The sequence below is a fragment of the Lagenorhynchus albirostris genome, chromosome 14, assembly GCF_949774975.1.
Source record: "Lagenorhynchus albirostris chromosome 14, mLagAlb1.1, whole genome shotgun sequence".
Lineage (NCBI taxonomy): Eukaryota > Metazoa > Chordata > Mammalia > Artiodactyla > Delphinidae > Lagenorhynchus > Lagenorhynchus albirostris.
Window position 1 is genome coordinate 51,461,352 of NC_083108.1, and position 25,738 is coordinate 51,487,089.

General features: G+C 39.5%; 1 protein-coding gene and 1 long non-coding RNA gene across 2 annotated transcripts in view; one reads left to right on the plus strand and one right to left on the minus strand.

Annotated features, from left to right (window-relative positions):
• The window catches only part of LOC132503879 (uncharacterized), a 43,694-nt gene extending 27,790 nt beyond the window's left edge, over nt 1-15,904 (plus strand). Inside the window, exons 3-4 of the long non-coding RNA XR_009534658.1 lie at nt 14,794-14,915; nt 15,696-15,904. This is a non-coding gene — a long non-coding RNA (uncharacterized LOC132503879). The remainder of the gene's footprint in view (nt 1-14,793; nt 14,916-15,695) is intronic.
• Nucleotides 1-25,738, minus strand: part of YES1 (YES proto-oncogene 1, Src family tyrosine kinase) — a 75,910-nt gene that overhangs the window by 17,923 nt on the left and 32,249 nt on the right. The window contains exons 2-5 of the mRNA XM_060120731.1: nt 10,995-11,077; nt 9,194-9,466; nt 4,377-4,476; nt 643-741 (exon numbers count right to left, since the gene is read on the minus strand). Of these exons, the coding sequence (XP_059976714.1) occupies nt 643-741; nt 4,377-4,476; nt 9,194-9,458 (464 nt within the window). The 5' untranslated portion in view covers nt 9,459-9,466; nt 10,995-11,077. The remainder of the gene's footprint in view (nt 1-642; nt 742-4,376; nt 4,477-9,193; nt 9,467-10,994; nt 11,078-25,738) is intronic.

A 25,738-nucleotide genomic window follows, 5' to 3' on the forward strand; every position in this document is an offset into this window, starting at 1 on the left:
ATATCTCCGAGTATGCCTGTAATATGTCACTGAAGGTGAACTTTAACTTTTTGAAAGTTGTAAGAATGGTACTTAGAACTCCCATACACACTCCACCCAGGTTTCCTGTTAACATTTTGCTTTGTCATATTCTCTTTTTCCCTGTGTATGTGTGTTTGTGTGGGTGTGTGTATTTCCTTCTGAACTGAATGATAGTTGCAAACATGCTGAATCGTTACCTCTAAATGCTTCAGTGTGTACATCCTAAAAGAAAAAGATACTCTCTCTCCATAGCCATGGAGCAAGCACCTAAGTCAAGAAGTTAACACTGATACAATAACATCAATGGAGGATAAATTTTTGGCGTGAAAGAGTCTGCAGAATATAAAAAGGGTTAATGCAATTATTTTAAAGTGAAAAAATAAAGGCTAGGGACCAGGCATAATACAGTATTATAAATGCAGATTCATTTATGATCCTACTGTAAGCAAATACTATGGCATTAATTATTAATTTTCAAGTAACATCTCCTATTAATACGATACATTAGCTATATTAAGACTGGTATGTAATTGCACGTGTGTAAAGTTGTGGCTAAGTAGAATGTGCATTAAGACATTTTAAAAATCAAAATAATTAATAAAATATGAAGCAGTGCCATACTCTTCTGCCTGAATGGAATCTGCAGGGGCTACATAATTGCTAGGGATATAGCCATTCTTTCCTGTAGCAATTGATCTTGCTTCCCACCAGTCTCCTTCCCTGCAACACATAAAACAACAATTACCACAAGGTAGACCACAGCTCAGGACACGATCTATTGCAGTGCCATCTTGTATCTGAAACAGACAAGAAGTATTACTTCCATTTTTATTTATGCATTCATTTGATCAAGAATTAAACTCCAAGAATAATATTTAAAAAATAGGTTAGAGGACATCACTGGTGGCGCAGTGGTTAAGAATCTGCCTGCCAACCCAGGGGACATGGGTTTAATCCTTGGTCCAGGAAGGTCCCACATGTCATGGAGCAACTAAGCCCCTGCGCCACGACTACTGAGCCTGCGCTCTAGAACCGTAAGCCACAACTCCTGAGCCCGTGTGCTGCAATTACTGAAGCCTGAGCGCCTAGAGCCTGTGCCCGGCAACAAGAGAAGCCACCACAATGAGAAGCCCACACACCACCACGAAGGGTAGCCCCTGCTCGCCGCAACTAGAGAAAACCCGTGCGCAGCAACAAAGATCCAACAGGTTACGTGAATTAAGGGAATAAGGCCAAGCAAAATCACAATTGCATTGTTTCTGCTTCAAACCAAAAAACAAAACAAAAACCCTAAAAAACAAACAAAAAAAAAACCACTTTAATTTTAGTTATAAAATCTCTTTTTTACGTAACCTAACCTTTCAACCTAAAACAATAAACTATGCTGAATAAAACAATTTGGGAAGTAAATCTTTCAGATTACTCAGTTTCGATGAAATGTTTTCTCATTTAAAAGCTTTACTGAGATATAATTTGTATACCATAAAATTCCCCCATTTAAGATTTTTTAAGAGTTTTGCAGCCATTACCACTATCAATTTTAGAACATTTTCATCACCCCCAAAAGAAACCCTGTACCCATTAAGAGTTACTTCCTGGGCTTCCCTGGTGGCGCAGTGGTTGAGAGTCCGCCTGCCGATGCAGGGGACACGGGTTTGTGGCCTGGTCCGGGAAGACCCCACATGCCATGGAGCAGCTGGGCCCGTGAGCCATGGCCGCTGCGCCTGCGCGTCCGGAGCCTGTGCTCCGCAACGGGAGAGGCCACAACAGTGAGAGGCCCTCGTACCACCAAAAAAAAAAACAAAAAAAGAGTTACTTCCCATCCCACCCCTCCCCCACCATTTCCAACCACTAATCTGCTTTCTATTTCCCTGGATATGCCCATTGTGGGGCATTTCATATAAATGGAACAATACAACACGTGGTCTTTTTGACTGGCTTCCTTCACTCAGCATAATTTTTTCAGCATTTATCAGTTGCTCATTCTTTTTTTATTGCTAAATGATTTTTTAAAAAAAAAATTTTTTATTCTTTATTTATTTATTTTTTTGGCTGCATTGGGTCTTCGTTGCTGCGCGAGGACGTTCTCTAGTTGTGGTAAGCGGTAGCTGCGGCGAGCAGGGGCTACTCTTCGTTGTGGTGTGTGTGCTTCTTGTTGCAGTGGCTTCTCTTGTTGCGGTGCACGGGCTTCAGTAGTTGTGGCTCGTGAGCTCAGGAGTTGTGACTTGCAGGCTCTAGAACACAGGTTCAGTAGTTGACTCAGTAGTGACTCACGGGCTTAGCTGCTCCGTGGCATGTGGGATCTTCCCAGACCAGGGATCGATCCCGTGTCCCCTGCGCTGGCAGGCGGATTCTTAACCACTGTGCCACCAGGGAAGTCCCAATGATTTTCTTTTTAACAATGCATAAAATTACAATGTTTCTTTCTATCATATTAGGAGAAAAAATTCAGATGCCCTAGAACTACTATAACCAAAATATTAGCAATGAGCAATAATAAAAAGATTTAATTCCTGGAATAAAGTATATTTACAAGAATGTTATCCATGAACATCCAAATAAGACTAAAGTCAATTCAGAACATGAGAACTACATGTAGTTTGTAATAGATAAGCCTTGACTTTTCCAAAATTAATGTGAAAGGAGAGTATATTATCAATCTGCAATGAGGAAGACATATGGGTTCTGCTACTACAGATTAAATGCATGTTTTGCTTTACCAGAAATAAGTATTGAAAATATTTTGTCTACATTGAAATTTCATAAATTCTTGAGGTGAATCTGATCTTTAAAAAATGAAATGGAAAATCCTTTTGTAATTCAAATGTTTACAAACTCATATACTTGGCTTGTAGCTTCCTAGTATATATTAAGTACGTTCAGATATACAAACTGAAAACTTTGATCCTGATAATCATTCACTGATTCATTCAAACATTCACTGAATACCTTTTAAGTAACAGACCTTACAATAGAGTGTGCTAGAAACAGGTAAAATGTCCTTATCCTCAAGTAACTCCATCTAGAGCAGGATTTCTCAACCTCGGCACGACTGACACTTTGGGCTGGACAATGCTTTGTGGTGGGGGGGCTGTCCTGTGCACCGCGGGATGCTGAGCAGCATCCCTGGCCTCCATCCACTAGATGCCAGTTGTAGCACCATGGATGTAACAACCAAAAATGTCTCCAGACATGGTCAAATGTCCCCTGGCTGATTCTGCCCCCATGCTGAGAACCACTGGTCTAAAAGGATGATAGGCAAGTGATAAATTTTAATTCAAAACTGTGATGACTGCTATAATTGAGGTTTGCACAGGTTGCTATGTAAACATGTAAGAGAGACACCACTAAATCCAGCAGGAGGTGGGGACTGGGCCAGGCAGGAAAGGTAGAAAGAATATCAAGAAAGGCTTCCTTGAGAAAGGACACAGGAATATACACTTTGACGGATGCACAGGGTTGGCCAGATGAAGGAAGAAAAGTGGAGGGACAAGAAGTTACATTCCAGAAAAAAGGAATCGCATGTGTGAAAGCACAGAGAAGGGGAGAACCCCCAGTGTATTCAGAATCATAAATAAGTAATTCACTCTGGCTGGGCAGTGGAGTGAGGAAGGGGAAAAAGCTCAATGAATGACGCCTGCTCTTATTGCTGTTTTATCTTGACAGCAGCCAGTAGCTATTGAAGGATTTTAAAGCCGAGAGACAGAATCACATTTCATGTTCTCAAAAAATAACTGGTAGCAAGTGGGAACAAAGATGGAAGGAAACATGAGTGGATGCAAAGAGACCATAAATGTCTATTCTGAGAAGTTACAAAGTGGTCACTGTGCCTGCTAATGAAATTATGGGATCTATTTTCTGTAACAAGCACTGAATTTTCTATGGTGGCCCACTAAATGACAACAAGTCTGAGAGTCACATAAGGAAACAGCAACGTAACATGGTCAGTTTGGGACTGCAGGAGTTCCTTAGCCTTTTTAGTTTGTTTTTTTAAGAGAAAGAGATTAAGATCTTTAAATCATCTAGTACTTAGATAAATGGGATCATAGAAATATCTTTATAAAGGTTTTTTTTAAGTAAGGTACTTACTTACATATACTCCCTCAATCCTCACTCTTAAATCTCTACTGTTTATGGCAGAACCACAGCAACACCATTTGCAGAAATCATAACTTCTGGCTCCGGCAGTAGTATTATGCCGTATGTCTAAAGAAACCAAATGTATCATCCAATCCAGTGGGCAGAGACCCACGCCCCACTACTCTCATCTCTGAATCATCATCCAGCTCAGTGGTTTCAGTGTAAAGTAGGCTGCCGTTGGTATCTCTCCCCCGTAAAATGTTCATAACACTTACGTATTGTTAATTATTTGAAATCTTTCACCCTTCTTAAATGAAAGGTCTTCTGTAGTTCTAGCTTCATAATCATATAAGGCCACAAATACAGTAACACCACCTATTGGGGGAAAAAAAGACCAATGTAAATTATATAGACAAATTAACAACAGAGAAATTTAAAAACATTGCCAACAACAACAACAAAAGCTTATTAAGCATAGCTCTTTTCCTGGTCTCCAGAATCTATTTTTAAAAGTTGGAGGGGCTTCCCTGGTGGCGCTGTGGTTGAGAGTCTGCCTGCCAATGCAGGGGTCACGGGTTTGAGTCCTGGTCTGGGAATATCCCACATGCCGCGGAGCAACTAAGCCCGTGCGCCACAACTACTGAGGCTGCGCGTCTGAAGCCTCTGCTCCGCAACAAGAGAGGCCACGATAGTGAGAGGCCCGTGCACTGCGATGAAGAGTGGCCCCCACTTGCCGTAACTAGAGAAAGCCCTCGCACAGAAATGAAGACCCAACACAGCCATAAATAAATAAATAAAATTAAAAAAAAAAAAGTTGGAGATTTGGGTTGCTGAAGTTTCCAAGTTATTAAGATGCTATCTTAAGGCCTTCCACGAGACTACTGTACTCTACAAATTCTAAAATTCTATAGACCCAGAGAGACATTTTTAATCTTGATTCACAGCTGCAACATCTCTAGCTTGAAAAGACAAAGTTCAAATCAATTCTTTGGCAGAAAAAGCATTAACGAGTATTATAAACTACTAGCATTGATCATCTCAATTTCTTAAGAACAGTAAGTGAACATTCCCATCCTTAAGACTAATCATTCACTGTATAGCACAGGGAACTCTACTCAATACTCTGTAATGACCCATATGGGAACAGAATTTAAAAAAAGAGTGGATATATGTATAACTGATTCACTTTGCTGTACAGCAAAACACAACACTATAAATCAACTATACTCCAATAAAAATTAATTTAAAAAAAGACTAACAGTAATAACTAGAGTTTGTTTTTTGTTTGTTTTTTTTTTTAATTTTATTTATTTATTTCTTCGTTTCTGTGCGAGGGCTTTCTCTAGTTGTGGCAAGTGGGGGCCACTCTTCTTCGCGGTGCATGGGCCTCTCACTATCGCGGTCTCTCTTGTTGCGGAGCACAGGCTCCAGACACGCAGACTCAGTAATTGTGGCTCACGGGCCCAGTTGCTCCGTGGCATGTGGGATCTTCCCAGACCAGGGCTCGAACCCGTGTCCCCTGCATTGGCAGGCAGATTCTCAACCACTGCGCCACCAGGGAAGCCCAATAACTAGAGTTTTATTAAGATTATTTATTATATTTAACACAAAGATAAAAACAGCATGCTTTTCTTAGAAACTAAATGGTATGGCTGATATGGATTATAAATTCCAAAAGTAATTTTGTCATATAAAGCACTGTATGTAGTTGCTTAAGACATAAGCAACTTAAATAGCCAAACTATTATCTGCAAGCGAAAGAACAGAATCTCATTTATCTGGCTTCTCCCCTGAGGCCCGGTCATATATTAACTACCTATTTGACATCTCAAATGTCTATCAAGCACTTAAAATTTATTAGGTTCAAAACAAAGGTGTTGGGCTTCCCTGGTGCTGCAGTGGTTGAGAGTCCGCCTGCCGATGCAGGAGACATGGGTTTGTGCCCCGGTCCGGGAAGATCCCACATGCCCCGGAGCGGCTGGGCCGGTGAGCCATGGCCGCTGAGCCTGCGCGTCCGGAGCCTGTGCTCCGCAATGGGAGAGGCCACAGCAGTGAGAGGCCCGCGTACCTCAAAAAAAAAAAACAAAAAACAAAAAAAACCCACAAAGGTGTTGACTTTTCTCCTCTAACCTTAAGTATTACTGAAGTCTTCCCTACCTCAGCGAACATTACCAGTCAGGTATTCAAGCCAAGTCCATTACCAGCACTGTCAGTTCTACCTCTAAAGTACTTTATCTACTTCCTTTTCATTTCCAGCTCTTCCACCCTAATCCAAGTCCCTGTTATCTCTTACTGGGAAAGTAACAGCCTAACTCCCTACATCCACCCTTCACGCAGCTGCCAGAGGGAAGTTTTTAGAAAGGGAATTCAATCGTGCAAATTCTTTACTGAAATCTCTTCAATAACTTCCTTCTAGCTTTGAATAAAACCCATACTTCTTACTATAGTCTATGAGGTCCTGAGAAATCCTGACTCTTCAACCGCATATCATGTAACTCTACCCTCTGCCCATACTAGTCCTCAAACCTGCCAAGCCCATCTGTACCTCCTAAAGTGCATTTGTTATTCTCTCTTCCCAGAAAGCTCTTTTCCCATTTATGCACATATTTAGGTCATTCTCATCAAACCTCAGCTCAAACGATTTCATCTCAAGATGGTTTTCCTTGATCATTTAAAAAGGGCCTTCGCCAATCATTCTAGTTAGTTCCTTCATAGTATTTATGAACCATTAATCATCCTGTTTAGTTGTTTCTATAATTATTATCCAACCCTCATTATAATGTAAACTCCACTGGGGCAGAAATCTTGTTTCTCTTGTTTACAACTCTCTATACCTGGCACACAGACACTCATCAATAAATTAATACCCATGAATGGACTATTTCCCGTAAATAAACTGCTTTAGGTAACTCAAGTATGTCTTCTCAACATTTAATCATTTTGGATTAATATCTTTCCAGAACATATAATCCTGAAAATAAACTTTTACTGGTGACTGAGAAATACCATCATGACCAACTATTACTGAAGTATTTAGAGTTAGGGGACTGGAATTAAGACTATTATTGACTCTTTGATGTCCATAACTTCTCAAATGAACAGTCTAACAGAATTTGTGTATGACATTCTCTAGTCACTATTTTTGGTCTGGAGGTGAGCAGAGTGAAGGGACACATTTATAGTCCATGCTTGTAGAAGAGATTCTTCTTTTGTCCCCTCATGTTGCTCAATTTGGTGCTGGCAGCTGTTTTGCCAAGCCTAGGGATAAAGTGGACACTCCAAGGGCTCCAAGAGAGACACCAAAGAAACTCGAGTCCTTGATGACATCAAGGAACTGCTGGATCAAGGAATCCTGGAGCTCACCCTACCTTTTAAAGCCAGTTGTGCTTTGTTACTCAAGGGAAAAGCATCCCGATAGGGGACCCTTCACAAAAGAACCATCTCTCTTTTTGAAATTTCTGACTACGTTTTTAGAGCATTTCTGACTCCATGAAAGGTTGTTGGCCATCACTTCTTGCTGTTCTCTGAAAGGATATTGTAGGGTAAAAAATGAAGTTCTAGAATAGGGCATTAAATCTGTGCCCTCCTGCTTATTATCTGTGACTCTGAAAAAAAAATCATTTAAACACTGAGCCTCAGGATATTTCTTTTTTCAGTCAGTAGTGTCTAATCGAAAAAACTGTATTATCATCACGAAACTGCCACTTACCTAACATTTATCAAGTAACTACTATAATACTTTAATAATGGCTTGCACTTTACAATCCTCAGAAGTTGTAATATTCTAGAGGGAGGGGTATACATTTTTCAGGGTGGTTGTTTTTTGGCCGTGCTGCACGGCATGTGGGATCCTAAGTTCCCCAACCAGGGATCGAACCTGCGCCCACTGGACTGCCAGGGAAGTCCACAGGAGGGAGGGGTATACTTTTTTTTAAAATAGATCTTTATTGGAGTGTAACTGCTTCACAATACTGTCTTCGTTTCTGTTGTACAACAAAGTGAATCAGCTATACATATACATATATCCCCATATCCCCTCCCTCTTGAGCCTCCCTCCCACCCTCCCTATCCCACCCCTCTAGGTCATTGCAAAGCACCAAGCTGATCTCCCTGTGCTATGAGGCTGCTTCCCACTAGCTATCTATTTTACATTTGGTAGTGTATATATGTCCATGCTACTCTCACCTCGACCCAGCTTCCCCCTCCCCCACCGGTCCCCAAGTCCATTCTCTATGTCTATGTCTTTATTCCTGCCCTGCAAGTAGGTTCATCAGTACCATTTTTTTCTCTTTAAGATTCCATATATATGTTAGCATACAGTATTTTTCTCTTTCTGACTTACTTCACTGCATATGACAGAATCTAGGTCCATCCCCCTCACTACAAATAACTCAATTTCATTTCTTTTTATGGCTGAGTAATATTCCATTGTATATATATGCCACATCTTCTTTATCCAGTCATCTGTCGATGGACACTTAGGTTGCTTCCATGTCCTGGCTATTGTAAATAGAGCTGCAATGAACACTGTGGTACATGACTCTTTTTGAATTATGGTTTTCTCAGGGTATATGCCCAGCAGTGGGATTGCTGGGTCATATGGTAGTTCTATTTTTAGTTTTTTAAGGACCCTCCATACTGTTCTCCATAGTGGCTGTATCAATTTACATTCCCACCAACAGTGCAGGAGGGTTCTCTTTGGGGTATACGTTTTTAATCTTTATATTTCCAGTGCCTGCCAGTCAGCACTCAATAATTATTTGAAAAATGAATTAGTGAAATAATTAATTATATAACCCAGTACATATATATATATATATATATATATATATATATATAAAATCACCATCAGATTACTACCAAATTTCCCAGATGTACACAATAAGACTTGAATTTATGTTGGAGACTTTAATTTTTACATAAACTTATTTTAATAGTCCCCCATTAAGTTATTAGTCCCCCAGTAAGTAACTTACTGGGGGACTATTTAATAGTCCCCCAGTAAGTTATTTCTGTTATAGCAGGCAAACTTTATGTATTGCCCAAGGTCACATTCTCAAACCAACAACAGGATTGTCCATTTAAATCTCACCTGTTAAACCAGCAGGATATGAACTTGGCACCACTGAAAATGAGGAAGATGCTCCTCCAAAAGGTGTCACCCCTGAGGATCCTCCAAATGGTGTCATGGAAAGGTTGCTGAAATTAACAGATGTGCTCTTCGTGGAGGATGTTGGTGCCACTGCAGTGTGCTCTGCTCCATAATGGCTGACACTTGTACTGACGGGTTCTGGAGTGTTTTCTGGTCTGTATTTAACGGCTGGACTTTTGTTCTCTTTACTTTTAATGCAGCCCATTATCAAATCTAGAAAGGTGATAAGACAAATTTTGAGAAGCAGTTAACATAAAACATACTTCAAAAGGTGCAATTCAATAGTTGACTTTAAACGAGGCATTTTTCCCCTGCAAATAAGTTAACAATAACAAAACAAACCAAAAAGAACCTAGACAGCTGCAAACAAAGTCTCTCCACATCATTTATCTTTATTACAATTCTGCTAATGTATCATTCCAATCATGTCATTCTCCAGCTCAATCTCCATTAATGGTTCAATGCCAACATGCCACAGTGTATTGGGAAAACCATGGGCTCTGACGCCAGAGGCGAGAGTTTGAATCCTAGCTTCTTACTTCCTAGTGCAGTGACTGCAGGTATGTTGCTTAACTTCTCCGCACTTCAGTTATTTGAAAAAGGAGAACAATAATATCACCTACTTCATAAGGTTTTCTATAAGGATTAAATTTCTTACAACTTCTAGACAATCTCTGGTTCTACACAGTGGGTACTAGCAAATTCTGGTTGTTTTCCTTCTACCTATACCAGCACTGTGTAACAGAAATATAATCTGAGCCATGCATATAATTCTAAATTTTCTAGTAAATACATTTAAAAAATAAAAACAGGTAAAATTAATTTTAATAATATATTTGATTTGACTCAATAAATCTAAAATATAATTATTTCAACATGTCATCAATATGAAAAAATTTAATGAGATGTTTTATATTCTCTTGTACTAAATCTTAGAAATCTGGTGTGCATTTTAAACTTACAGTACATCTCAATTTGGACCAAGCACATTTTAAGTGCTCAACAGCTGTATGTGGCTAGTAGCTACTACACAGGACAATGCAGCTCTATATCTTTTCCCTTCCCTACCAATGGACGCACCCCCAATGCTTGCCAAATTGGACTTCAATTTATCTTTCCCACTTTATCATTTCCTCACTTACCTTATGCACACATGGAGAAAAAATAAATTCCTGTTTCTCCAATACATATGCCCTGTGCTTTCCCATTTTTGTGTTTTCCCTCCTAAAAGTGCCTCTGTCAGTTAATACTCTCCTCACATCTCTACCTGCTAAAATTTATCCATTCACTGAGGGTCATTACAAATGTTACTTTACCATTCAGGCTGTCTCCATAACTGGTAAAATACCTTCTTCCTTAAAACTTCTAATGTACTTTTGGAGAGATTTTTGTACGAGACTGTCACTTGCATCTTGTTTTCTGCTAATTCCCAGCCTACCCTCAAGTCACTGGCAACACACTTCTTAAAAAGCAAGAGTTTCTCACCTCTTATATACTGTACAGCCTACCAACATGACTTGCATATAGTATGTTTACTGATATGACAAAATCTGCATTATTCCATTCACTTCCTGCAGAAGAACTAATGGTGATTTCATTAATTCACTTTGTTTTTTCCTGGCTGTGACGCGTGGCATGCGGGATCTTAGTTTCCCAACCAGGGACTGAACCCGCACCCCCTTCAGTGGAAGTGCAGAGTTCTAACCACTGAACTGCCAGGGAATTCCCCTAATTCACTTACTTTTTACAGTATTTCCCTTCTTTTACAGCATTCAAAAGGAAGTAGGTGAGTGATAAGATGACTGCTTCATCAATTCTGAAAGACTGAACATTTTTACAAACTCAACTACATAATATTGATTTAAAATGTAGCTATAAATATTAAAAGAGAAACAGTCTCAGAAACTCAAAGTTGGAAGGTTTTCACATCTATCTTAAAACAGGTATATTCTGAAGACGTGACAATAAAGCACAGGACTGGAACATGACTGGGACTGGAAACTTACAATATCTACTGAAAACACTATGAGAGAATAATAAGCTAAATATATAAAAGGCAGTCTTCTAAATGTGTTAGAAAAAACTAAAGGTAAGCTGTTTCATAATCTAGGAGTTGGAAAAGCCTTTAAAGCGTAAAAGTAGAAACCTTAAAGGAAAAGACTAAGAGATATATGATTAAGTTGGGGGGGCAGGTGTGGACACAGAAACTCTTAAGTGAAACTAAAGACATGAGAAGTAGGGAGAATATCTTTGCACTTGCTCATGCTCTTACTTGCTCTCTCAACACATACATGTACTCATATGAAAACTGGTTGACGTTCTTAATACAGACAACTCTTACACGTTAAAAAACATATATATAAGCCCCTTAGAAAAATAGGAAAGCCTATCAACAGGCAATTCACGAAGGAAATATGAAAGGCCAATTAGCATATGAAGATATGTCCAACCATCCCAGTCTTCTAATAAATGCAAATTTTTAGGGAATTCCCTGGGGGTCCAGTGGTTAGGACTCCACACTCTCACTGCTGAGGGCCTGGGTTTGATCCCTGGTCGGAGAAGTAAAATCCCAAAAGCCGCACGGCACGACAATCAATCAATAAATGCAAATTTTTAAAGGTATCCTTTTTGCTTATGAGATTGGCAAATTTTGGCTCAATACTCAAGGCTGAAGGGTGAATTTTAATCAACAATCAATATATACCCACAAAATATGTTAAATTGCAAAAATATTTTAAAATCTATACAAGACTTTCACTATTACCTATATCCAAAGTCTAAATATTAAAAAAAATTTTAACGATTACATAGACTTTGAAAGAACAGTAGTTGTATGACAGAGAAAAAATTATGAAAGCCAGTAACGGTGCTAACATTTTAAATTTGATAACAGACCAACTGAAATACATCAATTCATAACCAAGGTTACTATAACTATTTACCCACCCTCATTTCTATTTCCAGCTTCCTTAATTCCTCATTTTCACCTTTTTCTTCACTCAGGATCTTTGCTAAGGTCTTTTCGCCCCGTAAGACATCACTCCTAACTTAACTCCTCTTCCTTCAAAAGTCGTATCATCTTTTTTCCCTCACTCTACCAGTTTTTCATTACTACTGTCCTCCAGTCTCTTTTTCTTAAATAGAGTCTTTGGTCCAGCTCCTCATATCTACCCACTTATTCTTTTCAATAGCTCCAGGACAGTTCCAATAGCACCCAGTATCAATACACAGGAGCCATCACGGCTGCCCATCTCCTTTAGAAACATTTATATATATATATATATATGTATATATGTATATAAGTGTGTGCGTATATATATATATATATAATATATATATATTGGCCACACTGCGTTGCTTGTAGGATCTTAGTTCCCCGACCAGGGATTGAACCCGGGCCCCTGGCAGTGAGAGTGCTGAGTCCTAACCACTGGACTGCCAGGGAATTCCCTAGAAACATTATTATAAATGTAGGATGTGATTTACATTTTTAAGTAAACTTCAGGTGCAATGAGTTATACAGATTTTAATGGACTGTCTTAGAAACATAACATTATTTAAAATATTTACATGGGAAAAGCCTCTTTCAAGTTCCAAGCTACTAACTTACAGATACATATTTATTAACAACATATATTTATGAGACACTATAAAGGGAGCTAAGGATGGCAAGAATGGTTCTTTTTCTTTAAAAAGGTCACACATAAGTGAAGGAAAAAAACACAGTATTGTAAAATTTGAAAAATGCCAGAGTGAAAAAAAAAACACTAGAGCAGAAGTACATACAGAACATCATGGGAATACAACAGAAGTTATGAGCTCTGCCTTGAGTGCTTGGGAAAGAAAATTTTGCAGACAATGGCATCTGAGCTAGGTCTTGAAGAGTTGGAGACTTAGGGAAGAAGCACTAGGATATTCCAGGAAGAATGAAGTGGGAAGAATGGTTCAGATGTTTGGAACAGCATGGTGTATTTGGGGAACAGAAAACCCTGTGGCAGGAGTATAAGGGGGTGTTTTTGAGAATGGTGGGACAGATGGCTACTGTTCGAGGAGAATTTACACACAAAGAGGATTATTTGCTAAGCAATAACTTTTAGATTTATCCAGGGAGCACTGGAAAGTTAAGATTCTTAAAAAGATGAATAGGGCTTCCCTGGTGGTGCAGTGGCTGAGAGTCCGCCTGCCGATGCAGGGGACACGGGTTGGTGCCCCGGTCTGGGAAGATCCCACATGCCACGGAGTGGCTGGGCCCGTGAGCCATGGCCGCTGAGCCTGAGTGTCCGGAGCCTGTGCTCCACAACGGGAGAGGCCACAAGAGTGAGAGGCCCGCGTACCGCAAAAAAAAAAAAAAGGTGAATCGCAGAAAATATGTTTTAGAATAACTGTGGTAAAAGGACAAATTATAGAGTGGAAAGAAAATGGCGGCAGTTAGTCAAGTTACAAAACTACTGCCATGACCCATGTGAGGCAGGACAAAAGCACGATTACTGGGGCCAAAGATGAGGGGAAATGAAAATAAGTAAACTAATCAACTCTAGGTGATCGGCTGAGTATGGGTGGAGGAGACATGAAAAAGGAGTCATTTACTCAGTCCCTACAATTTACCAAACACTTTAAAAGTAGTTACTATGTGCATGCTAGGGGCTGGATGACGCAAGAGTTTCTAGTTTGAACTGAGTGGAAAGTAACACCATGAGGTAGAGAAAAGAGAAACAGGTTTTTCTGGACCAACCAGTTCAGTTTCAGATGTTAGTTTTAGGGGTCTGTGGGGCATGATGTTAAGAAGTCTAGTGGGGAATGACAGTAAGTGTAAAACTCAGAAAGAGGTAGAAACCAGAGAAAAGTTAAATTTTTTTTCAGTGTTACCACACCTTTTGGAGATAATAAAACTCACCCAAGGCACAGACTTGGAGAGGTGTGAAAAATTAATACAGTGTTGCAAGACACCTACAGATAAGGGACAGACGGGCAAGGAAATTAGGAAGCAGCAATTAAGAGTTGGGAGTGCTTTCATAAATACAAAAACACAATTGGAAAGGATAATCATTAACTTCAAGGTAGTGGAAAGGGTTGGGGAAGAGTTTCAACTGTATCTGTGGCACTTTTTTTTTTTTCTTAAAAGATAAATGAAGCAAATAGAGAAAAATGTTAATGTGTTAAATGTAGGTAATAGATATAATTCTTTTTGTTAGTTTGGAGTATTTAATACATTTTTAACAAGCAGAATAATACAGTGGGAATAGAGAAATAGACTTTCAAGAAGAAAATGACTAATAATGGTAAAGACCAACATGAAATCAAGTGGCATTTAAACTGATTTTAAAAGGCCAGCTGATTAGTAATTAGGAGCTCACTGATGACTTTCACAAGAGCATTTCTTAGCATCATGAAGGTAAAAGTTAGAGCACAGTTAAGTTGAATAATAAATTAATGACTAGGCCATGAAAATATGGTGAAATCTGGAATGCAACATCTTCATAAGCTGGGAACATACACTTTGTATCAAAACGTTTTATATGATTTCTTTGTCTACTTCACAGATCCTTTCCTTCGCAGTCTTGGCGTAATCTAATTCGGCAGACACTTGGGTTACTCAACAGCCATCCTGCTTTGATAAAAGAACCCTGATTTTGTTCACCTTCCTTCATTTGTCCAGCCCCAGGTAATAAATAATGACTGATTTAAGCCACTCTTGGTCCTATCCCTTTGCCATTAACTGTGTAAGCCACGAGCATGGGCTTCTAGGAAGTTTCTCCTCACTTGTAAAAAGGAATACAAGACAGAAATATTCCATTTCACTCCCTAGATGTTATTGTTGTTGATGCCTAAATCTGAGACCACAAAGCACCCATGTGAAAGGAGGACACAAACATACTGAAAAGGGGAGGGCAGAAAGATGAAAGGAACTTGGGTCCCTGATGCTGCTGCTCAGTTACTGAACTATATAACCCTATAATAACCCGAGAACACAATTTAGCTCCAGAAATCTTACTATGTGAGATAAATATCTACTGTAAAAGTCAATTTTCTTGTTTGGTTTTCAGTTACTTGCAGCTGAAAGGATCTTAAATAATAAACTACTCAAATCACATGACAATGGTTAATATATTAAATCCCTTTCAACATATCAAGAATCAATAGCTTAACAAAAATAGATCTTCTCTCAAAGTATTTACATAAATCTGAGCTATCCTTAAGACTGTAAAATTTATAGTCTATAAAAGTAAAATTCAATTTTTAAGCAAATGATTTCATATAGATATTTGCTTGAGTATAAGGTGCATGAATATTTGCTGAAAAACAGGCTTTACCTCAATTTGAATATTACTGTTACTTTAAGATTTTCTGAGAAATATGAATTTAAAATTTAGATTACAGAAACTTCTTCCCTTAGACACTATCAGATATTCTTTCCTAAAATGTTCTTTTTTAAAAAAATTAGCTTTGGGACTTCCCTGGTGGCGCAGTGGTTAAGAATCCGCCTGCCAATGCAGAGGACACAGGTTCGATCCCTGGCCCAGGAAGATCCTGCATGCCGTGAGGCAACTAAGCTCGTGCGCCACAACTACCGAGCCTGCGCTCTAGAGCCCACGAGCCACGACTACTGAAGCCCGCACACCTGGAGCCCATGCTCGGCAACAAGAGAAGCCACCGCAATGAGAAGCACGTGCGTTGTATCTAGAGAAAGCCTGCATGCAGCAAGGAAGACCCAACGCAGCCAAAAAAAGAAAAAAAAAAATCAACTTTGGGCTTCCCTGGTGGCGCAGTGGTTGAGAGTCCACCTGCCGATGCAGGGGACATGGGTTCGTGCCCTGGTCCGGGAGGATCCCACATGCCGCAGAGCGGCTGGGCCCGAGAGCCATGGCCACTGGGCCTGCGCGTCCGGAGCCTGTGCTCCACAACGGGAGAGGCCACAACAGTGAGAGGCTCGCGTACCGCAAAAAAACACAACTTTGAGGTGTAATTTACATACAATAAAATGCACTCATTTAAAGTGTACAGTTCAATGAGTTGCGGCAAATGTCTGTAACTGTGCAACCAATACTATAATTACAATATAGAAGATTCCAATCACCCCCAGAAGATTCTGTTGTACCCTTTTCCCAATAGGGAAAATCCCCAACCCCAGCCCTAAGCAATCACTGATTTGTTTTCTCTAACTATACATTTATCTTTTCTAGAGTTTCATATAAATAGAATAATACTATAGTCTTTTTCGTGTCTGCCATTTTTTTAAATTAGGCATTGTGTACCTGAGATACTTCCATATTGCTGTATATATAGGTAGTTCATTAATTTGTATTGCTAAGTAGAACCCCATCATCTACCATAATTATTTAGCCATTCACTTGTTGATGGGTATTTGGGTTGTTCCAGTTTGGGGCTATTATAAATAAAACAGCTACAAACATCCCCATACAAGTCTTCGGGTGGGTAGATATGTGCCTCTCCCCCCTCTCCCCATAAATACCTAAGGAATGGAACTGCTTGGTCATATAAAGTTAAGTTACTGTAATAAGCTGCTAAACTGGTTTCCATAGTGACTGTACCATTTTGCATCCCCACCAGCAGTGAATGTGAATCCATTCTCCACATTCTCAACAACACTTCTAAGTCTTTCTTTCCCCTCTCAGAAACCCATCACATGTTTACTTGGGTTTGGATATGATCCAAATAGTCTACACAGCTCTTTGACTTTTTATTCTATCTAAAAAGCTTTGACAATTGAAATCTACTGATACCAAAGGTAGCTGACAATATAAAATGCATATGGTTGAATTGATGTTACACACATTTACAACATGAGCATTACCAAAATCATTAGAACTGTTGATTAACCACTGATTTTAGTTCACTGATATAAACAATGGTCAGGACTTAGGTAACTGCCAAACACCTTTACCACCATTTAATTTGCCAATGCTATCAAGAGCATTTCAATCTCAAGCCTGCCCTCTAAAATCCAGTATTATTTCTACACTCGGATTAGATCCAATGGCAATCTAAGACTGCATGGTTACTAAGATGCAATGATGATTCCTTCATACCTTACTACATCAATAGGTCAGTTTCTCACTTTTAAAACCCTATCTTTAAAAATTAAGGCATAAATGTGTAAAATCCACTCATATTAGTATACAGGTCTGCAAGTTTTGACACATGCATACAGTCATGCAACTGCCACCTCAATGAAGATAAAGAACAGTTCCATCCCCACCCCCATCCCATGACACCTCCATGCACTTTTTGTAGTCAACCTCCCCCTCCAACCCCAGGCAACCATTAATCTGTTTTCTGTTCTTACAGTTTCACCTTTTTTTTTCCAGATACCATACAGCATGTAGCTTTTTGATTCTGGCTTTTTTCAGTTAGCATAATCCATCTGAGATCCACCCATGTTTTTGCAGGTATCAGTTCATTCCCCTCCCCCACCCCCCTTTTTTTAGTTCATTCCTTTTTATCGCTGAGTGGTATGCATATACCACAGTTTGTTTATTCATTCCCCAGTTGATCTGGGTTGTTTCCAGTTTTTGAAAATCACAAATAGAGCCACTATGACCACATACACATAGGTTTTTCTGTGAACACAAGTTTTCATTTCATTTGAGTAAATACTTAGGAGGGAAACTGCTGGGCTGTATTGGAAGTATAACTTTATAAAAAACTGCAAACACTTTTCCAAAGCAGCTTTAACATTCTGCATTCTCCCGATCAAAATGAGAATTCCAGTTGCTCTACATCCTCATCAACACTTGTTATTGGTCAGTTGATTTTTTTAGGTGTGTAGTGCTATTGTTAAGGTTTTAATTTATATTTTCCTAATGACTAAGCACCTGATATTAAGCATCTTTTCATGTGCTTATTTGCTACTCATATCTACTTTGGTGAAGTATCTGTTCAACTCAATTTTTTAATTGGGTTGTCTTCTTTCTAATATATTCTGGAAACAAGAATATTTACTAATACTATTTATTATATTATTTAATATTCCAGAATCAAGTTCTTTGTCAAATATTTTTTCCCAGCCTATAGGTTGCCTTTGCATTTTTATAGCAGTATCCTTGAACATGATTTTTAATTTTGATGCTCAATTAAGAAGTTTTAATTTTATGGTTTGTGCTGTGTCCTAATTGAGGATTCTTCACCAGAAGAATTTCTCCTGTTTTCACCAGAAGTTTTAGCTCTTTATATCAGGCCTACTGAGCCATTTTAAGTGGATTTTTGTATATGTTGTGAAGTCTGCGATCCCATATTTTTAAATTGGATATACAGTTCTTCAACTGCCATTTGTTGAAAAGACTATCCATTTCCCATTGAATTATCTTGATACCTTTGTCAAAAATCAATTAATCACATACGGCTTCCCTGGTGGCGCAGTGGTTGAGAGTCCGCCTGCCAATGCGGGGGACACAGGTTCGTGCCCCGGTCCAGGAGGATCCCGCATGCCGCGAAGCAGCTGGGCCCGTGGGCCATGGCCGCTGGGCCTGCACATCCGGAGCCTGTGCTCCGCAGTGGGAGAGGCTGCGGCAGTGAGAGGCCCGCATACCACAAAAAAAAAATCAATTAATCATAAATGCAAGGGTCTGTTTCTATACTATTAGTTCCATTGTTTTATATTATATGTCTATGCTAGTGTCAATTATCACACTGTCTTCATCACTATAGCTTTACAGTAAGTCTTGAAATTAGATAAAATAAGTCCTCCAGGGTTTTTTTAATCTTCTCCAAAATTATTTTGGATACTCTATGGAAGGGGGTCAACAAACTTTTTCTGGAAGGGGTCAAAGAATAGACATTTTAAACTTTGCAAACCAAATGGTCTCTGTCACAACTACCTGACTCCACCATGTTAGTGCAAAAGCATGTTAGTGCATAGACAATACATAAGTGCTAAGTGTGGCAATGTTGTAATAAAACTATTTCCAAAAACAAGCAGCGGGTCAGATTTGGCCTGGAAGTTGCAGTTTGCCTGTGCACTAGGGTCTTTCATTTCCATACAAACTGTAGAGTCAGCTTGTCAATCTCTAGAAAAATGCCTGCTGGAATGATGACTGGGATGATATTGAACTTACAGATCAATTTGGGGAGAACCGGCATCTTGAAAATATTGATCTCCTGATCCAAGAATACAGTACTCCATTTATTTACAACTTTAAAAATTTCTCTCAGCAATGTTTTGCAATTTTCAGTGTATAGATAGATAGGTCTTGTTCAATTTTTGTTAAACTTATCTCTAAGCATTTCATGGTTTTTGGTTATTACTATAAATGGTATTACTTTATTTCTATTTCTAATTGTTCATCACTTATATAAACATATATTAATATATTAATAATATATATACTTGATACTTATATATTGACCTCATATCCTGTGACCCTAATAATAATAAGTTCACATCTTAATTCTAATAGCTTTTTTTTATTCCATAGGATTTTCTATATTAAAGGTCATGTGTACAAATAAACACTTTTACTCTCCTTTAGCACCTCTAGTACAATGCTGAATAGAAGTGAGGAGAGAGAACATCTTTGCCTCGTTCCTGATCTTAAGGGAAAAGCATTTAGTCTATCACCATTAAGTATATTAGCTGTAAGACTGTAGCTGACCTTCATTAGGCTAAGGGACATTCTCTTCGGTTTGCCTAGAGTTTTTGTCATGAATGGGTGTTAAATTTTGTCAGATATTTTTATATATCTACTCAGATGATCACATGGGTTTTCTCCTTTACTCAACTGATATGGTGGATTAAACTAATTGATTTTTGAGTGTTAACCCCACCTTGGCACCTCTGCATTCTTGGAATAAAACCCATTTGGTTATGATATATTACCCTTTTAATATATTCCTAAAGGCTAATATTTTGTTCAATATTTTTATGTCTATTATTAAAGAGATATTGCTCTTTTGTTCTCTTGTAATTTGTCTGTGTTTGGTATCAGGATAATTTTGGCCTTATGAAATAAGTTGGGAAATGTTCCCTTCCTCCTCTATTATTTTAAAGAGTTAAAATTAGTATTACTTCTAAAATGTTCAAAAGAATTCACCAGTGAAGCCATCTGGGCCTTGAGTTTTCAATTACAAAGTTAACATACAGGGCTACTCATATTTGATTTTTCTTGTGTTACTTTGGTAACTTTTTCAAGATTTGTCCAATTCACCCAAGTTATTAAATTTATATTAGCATAAAGTTGTTCATAATATTCCTTTGTTAATCTAGTCTAGCACCACAGCCCTTTCAAGGTTTCTATTAGAAGTCCAGAGTAATCAACAAGGACTTTTTCCCCTCCAGTTGGTAAAACCTCAAATGCCTCCCAACCCTCCGTGATCTCAAAGGGCCACCAGCTCACAACAAACTGCTCTTTGCCTGGCTTTACAGTTTCACACTCTGCAGGTACCTTCCAGAATTCAGCAAAAAATCAGAGAGACTCCTTTGCAGACTGTTAGCGTTATTTTTCTAAATAGTGGTCTTTCTGCTGGAATTCTCCCCTGCAATTTCCAGCTGCCTTGGCCTCCATGAATTCTGATCTCCTCGACTTATTAAGACCACTCTCAGGCTTCCCTGGTGGCGCAGTAGTTAAGTATCCGCCTGCCAATGCAGGGGACACGGGTTCAAGCCCTGGTCCGGGAAGATCCCACGTGCTGTGGAGCAACTAAGCCTGTGCACCACAACTACTGAGCCTGCGTTCTAGAGCCTGTGAGCCACAACTACTGAGCCCACGTGCCACAACTACTGAAGCCCACACGCCTAGAGCCCGTGCTCCGAAACAAGACAAGCCACTGCAATGAGAAGCCTGCACACCGCAACAAAGAGCGGCCCCCGCCCCACTCGCCACAACTAGAGAAAGCCCACGCACAGCAATGAAGACCCAATGCAGCCAAAAATAAATAAATAAAGTTAATTTTTTAAAAAAGAAAAGAAAAAAAAAGAACCACCCTCCTTTGCCCAAGATCCCTATCCCTGCTCTGCAATTCAGACCATGCCTCTAGAGAAAGCTGGGGTGATTAGGTGACTGTCCAGCTTACCTCATTTGTTTCCTGTCTTTCAGGGATCACAGTCCTGTACTGCTGTTGTTCAATGTCTGAAAACAATTGTTTCATATACTTTGTCCAGAGTTTCGGTTTTCGGTTTTGGGCGGAGTGGTAAATCCATCATGGCCACTTTAAATGTTCTTAAAGGGGACTTCCCTGGCAGTCCAGTGGTTAAGACTCCACGCTTCCAATGCAGGGAGCATGGGTTCGATCCCTGGTTGGGAAACTAGGGTCCCACATGCTGCAAGGCACGGCCAAAAAACAAAAAAAAGTTCTTAAATTTAATCCCTAAAAAAACATTTCATTCCTTGGTTTTAATATCATTAACGTGCAGAGAGTATTATTTCTAAATAAAATTAAGTCAGTTTATATAACAGATAATGGACTTATTCCTTAACAATAACCACTTTCAGGGACTTCCCTGGCGGTCCAGTGGTTGAGACTCTGCGCTTCCACTGCAGGGGGTGTGGGTTCGATCCCTGGTAGGGAAACTAAGATCCCACATGTCACTCCACATGGCCAAAAATATCATCATCATCATCACTTTCAAACAAATTAACATTTTAAGTGTTTTACTATAATTGAAGTGCTCTGTAGTATTTTTAATTTCAAGAAATAATTTTTAAGGTAGCATTTATGTACCCACTTGCTAAGTCTAAAATTTATACTCAGCTTAATGTGTTAGGCTCTTTTGGACTCCAGAAAGTTTTTATTCTAAACATAAAAATGGTAATAGGGAAGAGGCAAGAGTCTCATAAAAACCATAAACTACAGAACAATCTAATCATATAGATTAATCCCAAAAGCTGATAGTGTTCAAGTTTGAATGCAGGTCTTGATACTCGGTAATCATTGCTTTATTGTTAGGAGCTTATTGCTTCCCTTCTATAACGTGGATTCAGCATCTCTATTTCCATACCCCCGATGCTTCAACCAACTATTTCACTCTCTACTGGGATAACAGTTCCCTACTTCTAACCCCTATTTACTCATAATTTTGATTCATTTATGGTCTATTCCAGGTTTCCTCAAACTCCCCCAGCCACTGCCTAATTCACTTATTTCTGAGTTTGCACTAGCATGAAGAAGAGTAAAAGCAAAAGAATGTAAGTTGCTATCTCATTGCCCTAACCTGCTGACCAGATCTGTCCGTCAGGTGCTCACCCCATGGGCTCCTTACGAGATTGTGGGCCTAGAAGTTACCATGATGATTAGTGTGTTCAGCATAAGCTCTTGCTTTAGTACCTATTAAAAAAAATTTAGTACCTATTAGCGAAATGTACTAAAAGTAAAAACTTTTCCAACTGAAACAAATTTCTGTGTTAGATTTTTTTTCATTAGTGGAAAGGAAGTCAGAGATATGGAAGATTAATGTGTAATGCTGATCTAGCCCCACTAAGTCACCAGCCATTACCAGAGGGTAGAGTCAGGCAGGTTAACAAATGCAAAGTTTTACTTTGATCCCTCAACACGCCTAAACTATTGTACTTTCTCATCTTCCCTGGATAAAGGGCAAGAGAAGGTAGAGTGGAACTAAAAACATCAACAGAGCTTTGCTGATGGGGCAAATTCTCAAAAGCAGAGAAGTAAAATGGCCCCTTTCAATTTCTCATATGGCTGTCTTGTCATCCCCCAAAAGAACATAAATTATAGTACTCGAAAACCTTTTGTTTCAAAATGCTATAGGAAATAAAGGATTGATAAGGTAGTGACAACAAGAAGAAATGCTACCAGATATTTAAGATGGTCAGGCATTCTCTTTTCAAACCTCTGGCCTTCATAATCCTGTCCATTTCAACTTTCCCTCTTCTCTCTACACATCCCACTTATTTTGGCAAAAATTTTTTCTAACTTTCCTATGTTTCTCATACTCACTTAAAATATAATCTGAATTTTCTTGATTTGGGCCCATGCTTGCTGCTTCCACTACATTAAAACTGCTCACTAAGGTCCCCAATTAACTGCACATTGCTAAATCAATCCAGTCCTCATCTCACCTAACCAGTCAGCCACAGTCCATACAAGGGATCCCTCCCTTTTCCACCTAGTTTCTAGGACACACCCTCCTCACCTCCTGACATCTGAACACAGGCCTTCTCCATCTACACTCACTCCTTTGCTGGTACACCCAGTCTCATATCTTTAAATACCTGTACAACAGTATACATCAACGGTTACCAAAGTCTCCTCACTTGAACTCCAGATTAGTTTTCTAAATATCTACTCAATATCCCCAACTTACATGTCTAAAAGCACCTCAAATTTAACATTTCCAAGACTCCTAATCTTTTTCCCCAAACCAGCTCCTGCAATCTTCCCCATATCAGTAAATGCTAATGCTGTTCCTCCAGTTGTTCAGGACAAAAACTCTGAAGTATCCTTTAATCTCTTTATTTCACATCCTATATCCAACTCTACAGCAAATTCCTAGGCTTTATTTTACAAATATATCCAGAATCTGAAAACTTTTCTCCACCTCCACTACTAATCTGGTCCAAGTCACACCATCTCTCACTAATTCAACAACATGGAATTACTCCCAACAGCCTAGATGGTCTCCCTGTTCCTGCTTTTGCACCCCCTCACGGGCTTTTCTCAAAGTAACAGAGCTATCCTTTTAAAACATGCATCAGGGACTTCCCTGGTGGCGCAGTGGTTAAGAATCCGCCTGCCAAAGCAGGGGACATGGGTTCGATTCCTGGTCTGGAAAGAACCCACATGCCACGGAGCAACTAAGCCCTTGTGCCACAACTACTAAGCCTGCGCTCTACAGCCCGAGCGCCACAACTACTGAGGTCACATGCCACAACTACTGAAGCCCGTGCGCCTAGAGCCTGTGCTCTGCAACAAGAGAAACCACTGCAATGAGAAGTCCACATACCGCAACAAAGAGTAGCACCCGCTCGCCACAACTAGAGAAAAGCCCATGCGCAGCCACAAAGAACCAACGCAGCCATAAATAAATAAATAAATTTATTAAATAAATAAATAAATCACGAGTCATTTCACATCACTGTGCCACAATCCGTCCAAGACTCTCACTGCACTCAGAGTAAAAGCCAAAGTTCTTACAATCGCCTTCGAGATCCTACTACGGAGCCCCCATTACTTCTCTTACCTCATCTCCTACTACTGTGTCCTTATTTGCCCCACGGCCTTCTTGCTGTCCTTCAGACAGGCCAAGTAACTCCCATCTCAGGCCACTGCCCCTTCTTTTCTCTGCCTGGAAAGCTCTTCTGCTACATACTGGCATGGCTCATACCCTCAGCTTCTTCGGGTCTTTGCACTATTACCACCTTCTCAATAAGAACTTCTCTGACCACCCTATATAAAGCAGCAGTACAACATTCCCTAGAGTACTGCCTATTCCCCTTTAACCTGCTTTATTTTTCTTGATAGCACTTATCACTATATAAAACATAAGCGTTGACAGCACAGACTGTTCTGTTATTTGCTTATTGGATGTACAGCACAGTGCTTAAGAACAGATTTTAGAAACAGAACGTCTGGGTTCAAAGTCTGAGTCCAGGGCTTCCCTGGTGGCGCAGTGGTTGAGAGTCCGCCTGCTGATGCAGGGGACACGGGTTCATGCCCCGGTCCGGGAAGATCCCACATGCCGCGGAATGGCTGCGCCCGTGAGCCATGGCCGCTGGGCCTGCGCATCCGGAGCCTGTGCTCCGCAACGGGAGAGGCCACAACAGTGAGAGGCCCGCGTACCGCAAAAAATAAAAAAATTAAAAAAGTCTGAGTCCACCGCTCAGCAGCTTCGTGAGCTTTGGCAAGTTACTCAACCTTTCTGTGCCTGTTTCCTCATCTGTAAAATGGGAATAATAAAAGTTAAGACTCAAGAGTTATTGTGAGGATTAAATGAGTTAATACATGTAATGCGCCTACAACAGTGCCTAGCATATAATAACCACTAATGTTTGCTATAATGGTAATGACTTTGAGGATAATGATGGCTCTCCTCTCCAGAATCTAATGGCAAATTTTGTTTTTAAATTTTATTGAAGTATAACATATATGCAGAAAAGTAAATATAACAAATGTACAGCTAGACGAATTAGCACAAACCAAACACCAATGTACTCACCACCCAGATTAAGAAACATACTTAACTGCCAGCAACCATCCTACTGGAAATATACCTTGCAGGAGATTGCTGGGTCACAGAGTACACAGTGCAGAACAGTTTACCAGGGTGGCTGCACCAGTATATAATCCCATCAGCAGATTATGAGAGTTGCCATTGCTTCACATGTTCATCAATACTTGGCATTTTCAATCTTTTAAAATTTATCTGTTTTGGTGGGTATGTAGTGGTCTCTCACTGTGCTTTAAATTTTGTGTTCATAATTATTGATGAAGTGAGCACCTTTTCATATGTTTATTGGCCATTCCCTTTTGTGAAATGTCTATTCAAAACACTTACTCAGTTTCTTATAGGGTTGT